General features: G+C 36.1%; 1 protein-coding gene across 3 annotated transcripts in view; it reads right to left on the bottom strand.

Moving 5' to 3' along the window:
* The window catches only part of LOC134804272 (GTPase-activating Rap/Ran-GAP domain-like protein 3), a 155,423-nt gene that overhangs the window by 47,606 nt on the left and 94,783 nt on the right, over nucleotides 1-13,034 (bottom strand). For all 3 annotated transcript variants that reach the window (XM_063777258.1, XM_063777259.1, XM_063777260.1), the window contains 2 exons: nucleotides 9,177-9,260; nucleotides 523-604 (listed from right to left, as the gene is read on the bottom strand). In XM_063777258.1, coding sequence (XP_063633328.1) covers nucleotides 523-604; nucleotides 9,177-9,260 — 166 coding nt within the window. The remainder of the gene's footprint in view (nucleotides 1-522; nucleotides 605-9,176; nucleotides 9,261-13,034) is intronic.

The following is a 13,034-nucleotide window of genomic DNA, read 5'->3' as shown; positions in this document are numbered from 1 at the left end:
CCCAAGCTATGTGAAAAAATAACTCATGTGGCCGAGTTAATCTAAAAGTTGGATATCAAAAGTAGTCCCGGGCTCGAACGAAGCTTTGCTTCTATTTTAAAGTCTAACAATATCGATTTCGATTAAATGTGGACATCATCATCTTCCTCGCATTGTCCCGGCAGTTTGTCTCGGCTCATGGGAGCCTGGGGTCCGCTTGGCAACTAATCCCAAGAATTGGCGTAGGCACTTGTTTTTACGAAAGCGACTACCATCTGACCTTCCAACACAGGGGGTAAACTAGGCCTTATTGGGGATTAGTCCGGTTTCCTCACGATGTTTTCCTTCAGCGAAAAGCAACTGGTAAATATCAAATGATACTTAGTACATAAGTTCCGAAAAACTCATTGGTACGAGCCGGGGTTTGAACCCGTGACCTCCGGATTGCAAGTCGTACGCTCTTACCGCTAGGCCGCCAGCGCTCCTCGCGCTAAATGTGAACATATGGTTAAAGAATTGATGAATGATGATTGAAATACTCACTTTTTCCCAGGAAGTACTTGAAGTACCACCGAGTTTGAAACTCCGGGTTTTCCAGAACCGGAGTGTTGTGAGGCCCAAAGAGCTGAAAACAATAGATTAGAATTGCTTTAAAAAGGGAGTTTAAAATTGTCATGATCTGTTTAAAAATGTGTAACCATAACGACTACCGTAGGCTCAAAGGGCTTAACGGATAAAACACGATTTTTCAGGAGAGCCAAAAAACAATTTGGTTTTGAGAAAAAAAAAATAATTTTTTTGTTTGTATGAATAAACTGATGCCTGTATGTGGCTTATTCTTAACTTTTTGAGCTCTTTTAAACTGATTGCTTGAACTTATAATACAATGCTTATCTACGAAAATAGCATGTCCGTTACGCCAAAAAACACGACTGTTTTTAAAAAGGGCGTCCCTTACGCCTCTTTTTTTATGGTAGGGCGTAATGTACAAACAATTCAACTGTTTTAGTACCATTTGGCGTAAATCCAACAATTTCGTTGCAATATTGGCAACTTGCATTTAAGGAACACTGTACTTCTAAGTACTATAATTTACAATTTATTTTTCAAAAACTTATAGAGATGTATTCACTGTTTAGTTTTTTCCCCATTTTTGTTATTTGGGATACTTAAACGTGGCAAAGGTTGTCTTTTTAGACACAAATCCTATGTTTTATTTTTTTATTTGTTTATATTACTCCAACAGAATCACTGCTGTCCTACCATCTATATATATTTATGTATATCAAAACAATTTATAACAATTACTTTGACTATAGAAAGTAAGTATGTATGCGTTATTTTTGTTTGTAATCTTAATTTGATCATAAATTTTACTTTTACATACTGTAATTCTATTAGGTACAATAGTAGTTTTGACATTGCGTATGTCTGTTCAGTAAAACTTAATGAATATGCGATTATTTATGACATAACATCAGAGTAGGTAGCAAAAAAGGCATATAGCCAGGCCTACGTACTTCTATGGATTTAAATCGAAACGTTATAGATAATAATTAACTTTCATAAGGTTAATCTTATAAATTAGGGAAAAAAAAGTATTACGTCTAAATCAAAATTGCAAATGGCTCAGTCACATAAAAAACTAAAAATTATCAGTCTAACCTTAATTAATCGCCATAATTATCATTTGAATATAGGTAGTTATGTTTTATTATTTTCATAAAACTGATGAAAAAGTACCCACTACTTCAGTTTAAATTATCAAATTTTAGTAACCCTATAAATAAAGCATTAATTAGCACATGAGCAGGTAATGCAAGTACCTACTTAATAAAAAAATTGACAAGGAAAGTACTAGGTCACCCACTTAAACACAAAAAAGCAACAATTATAAACTAGAATATGTACATAGTATGTTGGCGTATCTCTTACATTGAATTCTCTAATCCTCGTATAAATATACACTAGTTGTGGGCGTAATTTACATTTAGCACTCAAATATCTACTGTATATAGGCGTAACGGACAAAAAAATTTCACAGATTTAATAAAATTTCCGATGCAAAAGGGCGTATCGTACACAAAGTTGGGAGTTACGCCAAAATGACTCACAACATTTTTTTGAATTGGCAGATACGGCAAAACGCGTTGGAAAGTTGTGTTCAAGCATTGATTTTTAATAGGGCTTAACGGACATTTTTTCAAGTTATCGAGACGTTAAATATACCATTCGATAGAGAAAAAAATACTGAGTATAACTGCATTCATAACTCATTTTTGCCATTTTGTCCCTTACGCCCTTTGAGCCTACGGTAGTCGATAACATAGAGACCATCCAGTGCCAGTAAGAATGTAATGAGCAAAGTTCCTTCGAGTCATTCAAATTGTTAAATTATTTATTTCATTTCATTCATAATAGTCTCGAAAGTCTCCGTTTCAGCTTGGGTAATAGTACATTACGATACAAGTGAGCAAAGTAGGAAATTCCCAACGAGTTGCGATAAATTGATACACGACCGAAGGGAGTGTTTTAAATCGACACGAGTTGCGAATTACCTTTTCGCACGTGTATTGTACTACGTTTTACAGTACATATGGCCCTTTAAATTGTGACATAGGCACGTATTGTCCTTAATCCCGCCCTAGGGCGGTAAAGTAGGACAACATGTACTGTAAAAATGCTTTCGTATGTCCGGATGTTCTCCTCAACAGGTCGCAATTAGCAACCGATTTCCGTAAAATTTTGTGAGCAGATTCGGTGATGAAATATATATATTTTGGAGATTCAGTGTTTCGATTATCTTCTAACGAAGTGGCGGAGTCATACATTTATTCAGTTTAAAGCTATTTTCGCGAGGCCTAGAGCTCACAGAGCCACTAGTTATGCATGACTACAATAACTCGAGTAACATATTATAAATAATACCAATAATAGGACGATAAAAAAAACTTAGGACTTAAATACAAAAATAAAAACATCGCAATTAGAATAAAACGGCTGTCTGCTATCGAAATACATATTTACTAGTAATGGACATATTTTAAAGCATGCCCGATTCGAACTTTAAGATACCTACGTCAATTAATAGATCTAGAAGAAATATGGATTGTCAAAAGTGACGTTTTGATCGAAGAAATGTCACATTTGACACTGACATATCTAATCCATATCCTTTCTAGATCTATTAACTGACGTATCTTAAAGTTCGAATCGGGCCGTTAATTTTTTGCCAAACTCAACGAACTGCTACTTAAAATCAAGATGTTAAATATTTACTTCAACGTCCCTTTTGCAGATTTGGCTCTTTAAATTGCCTTTTGAAGCCTTGCTGGAGCTATTAAGCTTAATCTGCTGACCAAACAGACTAAGTTAAAATGGTAGGTTTATTGGCAAAAATGATAAATCACTTAAATTATTTAAATTAATCCGGATCCAATTTACATTAAATATTTAATTTAATAGTCCGAATATGGATGTAATTCAGGGCACAGATAGTTTATAGCCTGGATTAGCATTTATCTATCTAATACCTTTAAACGAGCAATTCTTCTTTATTTATATATTATATTTCAGGGATCTCAGAAACGGCTCTAAGGATTTCGATGAAATTTGCTATATGGGGGTTTTCGGGGACGATAAATTGATCTAGCTAGGTCTTATCTCTGAAAAATGGCTCATATTTGAGTTATTATATGTTTTCCGAGCAAAGCTAGGTCTCCCAGATATTGATAGTTTATTTGAGTTTTTATCCCATAAATTCTCTGACGTGTTGATTTGGAGGTGAACATGTCTTTGTTGAATGCCAGTAAAGACGAAGTCGTGGATTGTTGCTATCAAACTCCTAGATACCTACCTTCTACCGGGGTGAATAGGGATGGCTAATGCGTAAAATGTGATTTTTTTATTAAGATATTGACAGGTAAATTACATTTTAAGCTATGTCCCTATTCACCCCAGCAATCCCTATTCACCTCGGTTGACGGTATTCAGCCAATTGTCAAAATTATAGATATAATGTACGCACAATAAACTCAGGCTAAATATAAACTGATAACGTCAAAACCATGAAACGGAGCGTGCAGGATACTGCATTTTCGAATAACGGATTGTCCAATCCACTATATTGACATGACATGCCTGCAAGTAATGCGTACAAACATATTATAAGTAATATACAGCGTGTTTTTTTATTCGACTACAGGGTAGGGTAGGGTAGGGTAGTTAGTCCCCAAATTATTTTTCCGTATAAAATAATTCAGCATGCAATGTAACATTATTAATATCATTAGTGTCACAACTGATACAAGTGATAATAATGAGGTGACTATGTACATTGTACATGTACCTACCTACGCAATACATTGCCACTTGCATAATTTTCTAAAATGATTTGCTCTCTGTAGTTAAGGCTTACATTTTTTTATTAATCGTTTCGTAGCACTGAAATCTACGTCTCGTTTCACTTCGCGGTTGTATGAAAAAGACACGCTGTATATTTTAATCATACTCATTTTGTGTTTAGTTACAGCAGTACCTAAAGGGGCCCACTGATTAAAGTCCGCCGGACGGTATCGGCCTGTCAGTTGTTCGGAACTGTCAAAATTTTGTTCTAACTGACAGGCCGATACCGTCCGGCGGTCTGTTAATCAGTGTTCCCCTTAAGTGAAATGTTTAGGTACTATTCTGATAATACCTACTAAAACTCCACGATCTCTAAAACAATATTACTTGCCTATATAGCATCTAATAAAAGCCAACAGCATTATATAAGGCTACCCACTCTTAATCAGAACTAGTAATTGGATGGAAATACATAGCTCAATCATCAAGTTTTATTTATATAAGTACAACGTGTAATGGTAGAATGGTACTCCTACACTGGCAGTTATATAACGTTATACAACATTGTGTGACAAGGATAACATAATATTACAAGTATTTATACTATTGTGTAAATTGTGTTGTCCCTGTCGCACGATATCATATGACGTTATATAACTGTCAGTTAGGATGCACCATAACACTATCTTTTGACAATTGTAGGCATCCGAACTCATTTTCACTCGATTAAGATTGCAAAACCAAAATTATGTAAGTGGAGTTATGATTTTAAACTTGTAATTAAGATATGTTAGTTACGAAAGTTTTGGCGGAAATTTCACAGTAAATCAAAGAAGTAGACAAGGTAGATAGGGCCTATATAGGTCTTTTGAGATACAAATGTTGCAGATCAAGGTTACAAGTTACAATTTTAATTGAAGTCTAATCTAGCACACCGTTTAAGGCTATAGCATCATCATATTAACGAGCGATTTCTCATAGAAAAAATACGGCACGATGCTGATAGATGTGATTCTGTTCTTACGCTCCTAAATTCCAGGTGTACAGCTTTGTACCAAACGCATACTCATGCCAGTGGTTTACTAAACACGATAACACTGATGTCACTAACACGCTAAGTACAAACCGCCTAAAGCGATAACGGCTGAACGTAAATTGTTAAAAAACTCCCATCAGAATGAATGTCGGGTAATCGTGACCCAATAACGTTCAATTTAGTGCCTCACTCGTGATTTGATCAAATCCTCGAGATTATGTTTATTTCCTCCGGCGGAACTTCGGGCGTCGTTTGTTTACTTAACGTAGGTATATACGGACTTTTATTTGGCTTTATGTGCGTCCATATGTCTAGAGTCAGACCGAGAAAAGTCTGCAGCGATTTTGACAGCCCACGCAGTGCATGTGTCATTTTAAACGTAAAACTTCTATGAAATTATGACGTGTAAATAACACTTGCACTGCGTGGGCTATCAACATCGCTGCAGACCTGCAGACTTTTCTTGGTCTATCTCTACCTAAATCAGGCGGTTGCTAAGAGAATATTCTGGTCAATTACGGTATGGTTAAGGGTCGGTTAAGTAGGAAAAAATTAGATACTTCAATCCCAAAGTTAAAGCTACTTACTATTTCTCGTAGAAAAACTCCGCGCACTTTCTACTAGAAAACTACTAGGACGCCAGAGTTAAGTGTTAGACGGGTCATACATATTTTATGGTATGCTTAACTTTCTCGCGACTTTCCTGTAGACATCGCTGAGTTAATGGAACCTAAAGCTAATTTTTACGCTGCATCCTTACAGACGGGATTTTTTTAGTACTTGAGATTGAAATAAGATAAATGGGATATATATAAACCTACATAACAGTGTCGTTAACTTTTGTTGTAACTATTTTCCACAGAAATGACCTTTTAATAAAATGCGTTCAAACGCAGTATCAATATTTCCAAGTCTCGATTCTTAGTAAAGATTCAGAAGAAAAGTCATGCTTATATGTATAGTCTTGGCGATAAAGCGAGTAATAAAGATCGGCTACGTTTGTTTGCCACTGTCGTAGCGTCCATAAAAAATAGAGTGAAGCACAAGCGATGTTCCTTGAATAATCGATATTTAATACTCTGCACTTTCGTAAATTTTATAACCAGGGGCCGATTTTTGAATTTCGACCGTTCGATTTCGTGTATTTCGTTCAATAATATCTCCACTACTAGGCATTTATATTCTACTAATAGAATTGAAATCGAGTGGTCAATACCACTAGATTCCAAATTTCTATCGCTCGTATTTCAAAAATCTGCATTTCTGCGTTTTCCACCGATTTTCGAGTGACGAAATCGAGCGATCGATATTCATAAATCGCGGCCCAGTTTGATGACGAAATAAAGTACCCATTGTTGATTACTAGTTGGGTGTTCATTTAAACATTTGTTTTAATCTAAGTAGATACTTATGGTCCTGATTTAAGCAGTCGCGAGGCGTTGAATAATAGCACATTAATAGCATTCGCATTCGCAAGGCTCCACAAAGAAAATGTCACGTGTATCTACATTATAAAATACATACATAAATTAGGCATGTCCGACTAGCGGCGAAATAGCGAGTAGCCTCCTAATTGAGTATTTCTTACCACAAGAACTGTACTTTGTATATTGTACATATATATGTCGCAGTCAAAAGTGTGAACTGGTCAAAAGAACTTTTAACCGACAAAAACAGGCAAAACTGCTTTTGACTGAGCATGTTGGTCAAAAGTAGTTTTACCTGAAATTATTGGTTAATAGTCATTGTGACTGTTACTATCAGTCAAAAGTACTCCCAGAGATAGGTAGGTTAGGGTTTTTTATTTGCTACGCCCATAAAACGAAACTGTTCCCAGAGATAGGTAGGTTAGGGTTATTTTTTTTTGCTACGCCCTAAAAACGAAACAGGGAGCCGATTTTTGAAAAATTCGATCGCTCGATTTCGTCACTCGAAAATCGGTGGAAAACGGCGAAATGCTAATTTTTGAAATACGAGCGTTAGAAATTTGGAATCGAGTGGTATTGACCACTCGTTTTCAGTTCTATTAGTAGAATTTAAATGCCTAATAGTGGAGATATTATCGAACGAAATACACGAAATCGAGCGGTCGAATTTCAAAAATCGGCCCCCTGCTGCCAGAAATAGGTATGATTTTCAGGTAAATCTACTTTTGACCAACATGCTCAGTCAAAAGCAGTTTTGCCTGTTTTTGTCGGTTAAAAGTTCTTTTGACCAGTTCACACTTTTGACTGCAACATATATATATAGTAGTTTGTGTTACAAGGGATCAAAATGATATATTTTCGTCAAGGGCGTACATTGAATCCTGAATGAAGCGATGGATTCTACAATAGAATCCCGAACGTAGTGAGGGATTCTAAAGTAGAATCCCGGAGCGTAATGAGGATTCAAGTGTTAACGCCCAAGACGAAATAATTTTGATACCGGGTGACACATACTGCTTTTCACATCAACTATGAGGAAAATAAAAAAATCTTAGTGTTGACACTACAGTGTTGCCACTTTTTAATTTCTACTTTTTTTTGCCAGGCTGTACATACGATTTTCATAGTTAATTATGTATATTTTATATTAATATTTTATACTGGTAATGAAATGTCGTTGAACAGAAAAGTGCCACTTTGATCCCTCCTAGCAGGGAAGAAATAGTTATTTGTACAACAAGAGATCAAAGTTTGATATTTCTTCGAGTGCTTATTTTGAGTCCCGTGCAAGCGAAAGATTCTATAATAGATTCACGAGCGTAGCGAGTGAATCTAATTTAGAATCTTGAGCGTAGTAAGGGATTCAAAAGCGCACGAGATGTAAATAAGTTTGATCTCGTGTAGTACACAAAATTTTTCACCCTAAGCAGTGAGAACATACCTAGAGGGACAGAGATAATAGAACCCAAGTATATCGAACTTGTATTAGACCCCGCATGTTGAAATGACATTTGACTATAAAGGTCACTTGAATGTCATTTTGTCTCACTCAGTGAGCAAAATCGCATTTTGCTCACTGAGTGAAACACGCTCAGTGAGCAAAATGCGATTTTGCTCACTGAGTGAGACAAAATGATTCAGTGAGCAAAATCGCATTTTGCTCACTGTTTTTAAGAAGCAAAGTACCCTTGTTCGAGCTGCTGAGGTGAAAAATCCATTTTCTGATTAGGTGATGTGAAAAGCAAATAGATCCCGTTTGAACAAAATAGATGTAGGTACAATGTTAATCGTTGATCGCTAGAGTTAGACCAAGAAAAGTCTGCAGCGATTATCATAGCCCACGCAGTGCAAGTGTTATTTATACGTCATAATTTCATACAAGTTTGACGTTTAAAATAACACTGGCACTGCGTGGGCTATCAAAATCGCTGCAGACTTTTCTTGGTCTAACTCTAACTGGTACTTAACTGTCGACGAGTACTTTTTTAAGCGCAAACTCGCGCATGATATAAACATCGTTAATCGCTGCCTGTCGAACATCAGTACGTCTACCATCAGTTTTTACATTGACATATACGCTCACGTCTACGTAACTTACTTTCTATGCATCTCGCTCGTACTCGCATATTAGTGCAAGCGAGATGTACAGAAAGTAAATTACGTAGACGTGAGCGTTATGTCAATGTCAAAACTGATGGTAGAGGCTCAGAGGCTTATAGCGTTAATCGTAAACGCACTATCAGCTATTAATCTGTCATTTTGACTTGTGTATTTATAATAAACGGATAAAAGATAAATTACCTAATTGAAGCTGGTACATTATCATGAATAAAGGGGTTGGAAAACGCCTTACATTGCCTACAGTCCAAGTAATTGAATATATTGCTTACCTCATCTTTTTCTCCGAGTGAATTGCCATTTTCCAGGCGGTAACGTCTGATGTAGGAGTCGGGTCCGTCGCTGGGTCCGGCGAGCTGCAACAAGGAAACCAATTAATTCAGGAGGAGATACAACATGTTAGTGTCCCATTTTGATATATAGGTATAGGTTTTGGTATTTTGGTTATTTAATATATCCGACCTTCAAGGAACTTTTATAATTATAACACAATAAATTTGTTCAACGCGAATCGCTGGTTCATGCCTTTAAAGTACAGCGCATTTGTAACGGGAAAATAATGGCCGTCGTTGGATTTCTTAAGCTCACACGTAATTGGGGCACAAGGATTGTAAATCTATTCTCTTGCGACGTTTGTCGTAAAATTAGGCATTATTGTACCCAAGAGTAAAAACGATTAGAATTTCCATAATCCCAAAAAGGGCAAAAGAGATAAGAGATTGATACTTGCAACGTAGGATATTTAAATTGGTAGTCAACAATTATCGGTAAGAATAAAAAAAATTAAATTTGAATCGACAATAAAAAATTTAATCATCGAACTTGGTCACAAAATTTCAAGAGAAACGGTTGAGAATACCTGTAGAGGAGAACATACTAAAAGCATTTTTTTCCAAGCTGAAACGGAGACCTTCGCTAACGCTCTCGGTCAATTTAACGATTACAAGTATGGCGTAAGAGTTAGTGTGACATTGATCATTAATAAGAGATCAGATTATCGATTCGTATTTTTTGTTAAGGTTGCCTACGTCACTAAATTCGTAAGTTGCTGGCATTCAAATACCAACGTCTTATGCGAGTTCGCAGTTTGAAAACGTTGATAAATTATCCCACGAATCTAAAGTAACCCTATTCAACAATGAAGATGAATCTGCCAAGAGCAACACGTTTGAGGAAATGCGCGCAACTAAATACAGCAATTTTCCCGAGTATTGGAACCTGTAACAGTACGGTTACCATCAGTTTCTCACTGACACAAACGCCGTCGAGAACGTAATTTACTTTCTATACCGTAAAATACCCTAATGTCGCCTGTCAAGCCAAACATCGCCTAAATTAAAAATATTCAATTTTCTACTAAAATTGGTATCAAACGTGACATATTTAACTACCATATCTATTGGGAAATTTATTTGTGGCAACACTGCTGTTACTTTTTTGTGTCTACCTTCAGCTTGTTCACTTTTAGAGTGTCTTGAAGAGTGTAAGGTGTGACAAAGATTTTTTTGCTCGTGAATACTTCTATCTCCAGCGGCACATGTTTAACAGGTGAGTCAACAAAATACTGCAATCTATAATCGAAATTTAATGATCTTTCACATGAAATAATTAGTTTTCACGTATCCCTCGTAATTAAAAAGTTATCTTGTAATATGTCACCTGGGAGGTCAAAACGCCTTCTTCCTTCCAAATTTCGCCTACCCCTAGGGTTGTCACTTTAATGAAAAAGTAGGTACCTACTCGTTGCATTTTTTTTTGTATTTCAAAATGTGTTACGTACTTAAGTTTTGTTGTTTCTCTCCACTATCCCTATCCGTTATATTGGGTAGTAATTATGAAAAATTTAAATTACAAAAGTGTTGGTTTGTGGTTGTGAGGTTGTGGGGGTAGTGGTTTGGAGTTGATCGGTTACTAGGTTGGTGGAGCGGAGTTTAGGGATTGCTGGTGAGGGGTTACAGATGGGAGTAAGTTTTTCATTTTAGTCATAGATATTATGAAAAACATAAGTACCTATCACACGGTAGCAATTTTATATGCATCTCGGACATTAACTCATGAATCCCTTACGATTAGAACTCTATTTTAAAAGCCTTTGTTTCGCTTAGAATTCAATGTACGCCCTTGCCGTAAATATGTCAGTTTCCTTCCTTGTGATACAATCTGCTATTGTTACTCTTTATATAATGTTTGTATTTTCAATATTTGCAGATCATGGGGAAACCTCAACCTAAATCTAAAACAAAAAGAAATTACACCCCAAAGCATGACCCGGAAATGATAAAAATTGCGGTTGATTTGATGAAATCAAAAAAAATTTCATCTTACGATGCCCAAAAAATGTTTGGTATACCGCGAAGAACATTATTGGACAAACTTCATTGTAAACATCCCAATGGTCCTGGTTGCCCAACACGCTTAACACTTGATGAAGAAGAAGATATTGTTCGAGTTTTAATAGCTGCAGCTAACTATGGATCCCCTCACCCTTTTAGATGTAAGGATTATGGTATTTAGCTATTTGGAAGCAAATAATAGACAAAGCCTATTCAATAACAAAATGCCGGGCGATAAATGGGTCAATAATTTTATGAAACGAAACAAAAATAAGCTGACACTCCGAACAACGCAAAATATTTCTAAAACAAAAGCAGAAAAAAGCCCCGATGACATGATTACTTATTTTCAAAATTTAGAAGAGTCTATCAATGGTGTTCCAAGAGAAAACATAATAAATTATGATGAAACCAATTTATCCGATGACCCCGGCGTACAAAAGTGTCTATTTCGAAGGGGGGTTAAGTATCCTGAACGAGTGTTAAATAGTTCTAAAGGAGCTATTTCAATTATGTTTGCGATATCAGCTGGTGGAGAGTGCCTGCCACCATATGTAGTGTATAGATCTAAGCATCTGCATCAGCAATGGACAATAAATGGTCCTACACACGCGAGGTTCAACCGCTCCAAGTCGGGCTGGTTTGACAACGTTATTTTCGAGGACTGGTTCGAAACTATCATATTGCCATGGGCTAAACGCAAGTCTGGTCCAAAAGTACTTATCGGTGACAATTTGGCGTCACATATAAATCACCGGATTGTGTCTCTCTGTGAAGCAAATGAAATCAGGTTCGTCTTACTGCCGCCCAATTCTTCACATTTGACGCAACCACTAGATGTCTGCTATTTTGGTCCCATGAAAAAGCTTTGGAGAAAGATTTTATTTAACTATAAGGTAAAAAATCCAAGAGAGGCCACAATAAACAAATCACATTTCCCCGAATTACTTAAACTTCTGATGTCGGAATTGAGTAACAAAACAGACAACATTTACAGTGCGTTCAAAAGTACCGGTATATATCCATTAAACCCACAACAAGTAATTAAAAAACTGCCCAATGCTAACATATCACTTAATCAAAGTATAGACACAGCACTTCTGGAATTCTTAAAACAGCATAGAGCTGCAGATCCAATGAAAAAAATTCGCAATAAAAAATTAAATGTTGCTCCTGGAAAGTCCGTATCAAGTAGTGACTTTACTGCTGAATCAAGTGTTCCACCAAGGACAAAAAATAAATTAAACGATAAATGCTCTAAACAGAAAAATGTACCTAAAAAAACCACAAGTAATAAACACAAATCTTCTACAAAACCTCAAAATAGTAATAACTGTTTACCCGCCGCAGATAACTGCCGTAAACTTGTGGATACACTTTTTAAGTTGTGCATCGATAAAATTAACAATATTGACCTGCCCCTTCAAACAGTTACAAACACAAATAAAATTCCAATGAAATCTACAAAAGTAACCATTTTGAAAGATAAATATTTGTCAGATGCCGAGAAATGGTCCAAAGATGATTTTCATAAAATAACAGATAAAGGAACTAAAGTTACTTTAACTTCCACCCTACGCACACAAAAAGTGACTGAAAATCATACTCATTTTTCAGATATTGAAGCAGGTGGCAGTAATAATAGTGTAATTAATGAAGCTTCCATGTCATATCACCGAACTATAAAAAAAGAAAAGAATTTACGCCACTTTGTTCGTGAAGACTCTGATTCAGACGGTTTAATTAAGGATTTAGAATATTCATCAGAATCAGAAACTGAACCAGAATCATGGGATC

The sequence above is a fragment of the Cydia splendana genome, chromosome Z (assembly GCF_910591565.1).
Source record: "Cydia splendana chromosome Z, ilCydSple1.2, whole genome shotgun sequence".
Lineage (NCBI taxonomy): Eukaryota > Metazoa > Arthropoda > Insecta > Lepidoptera > Tortricidae > Cydia > Cydia splendana.
Note: the sequence above shows the minus strand (reverse complement) of the source record. Positions and strands in the feature narration are given on the sequence as shown.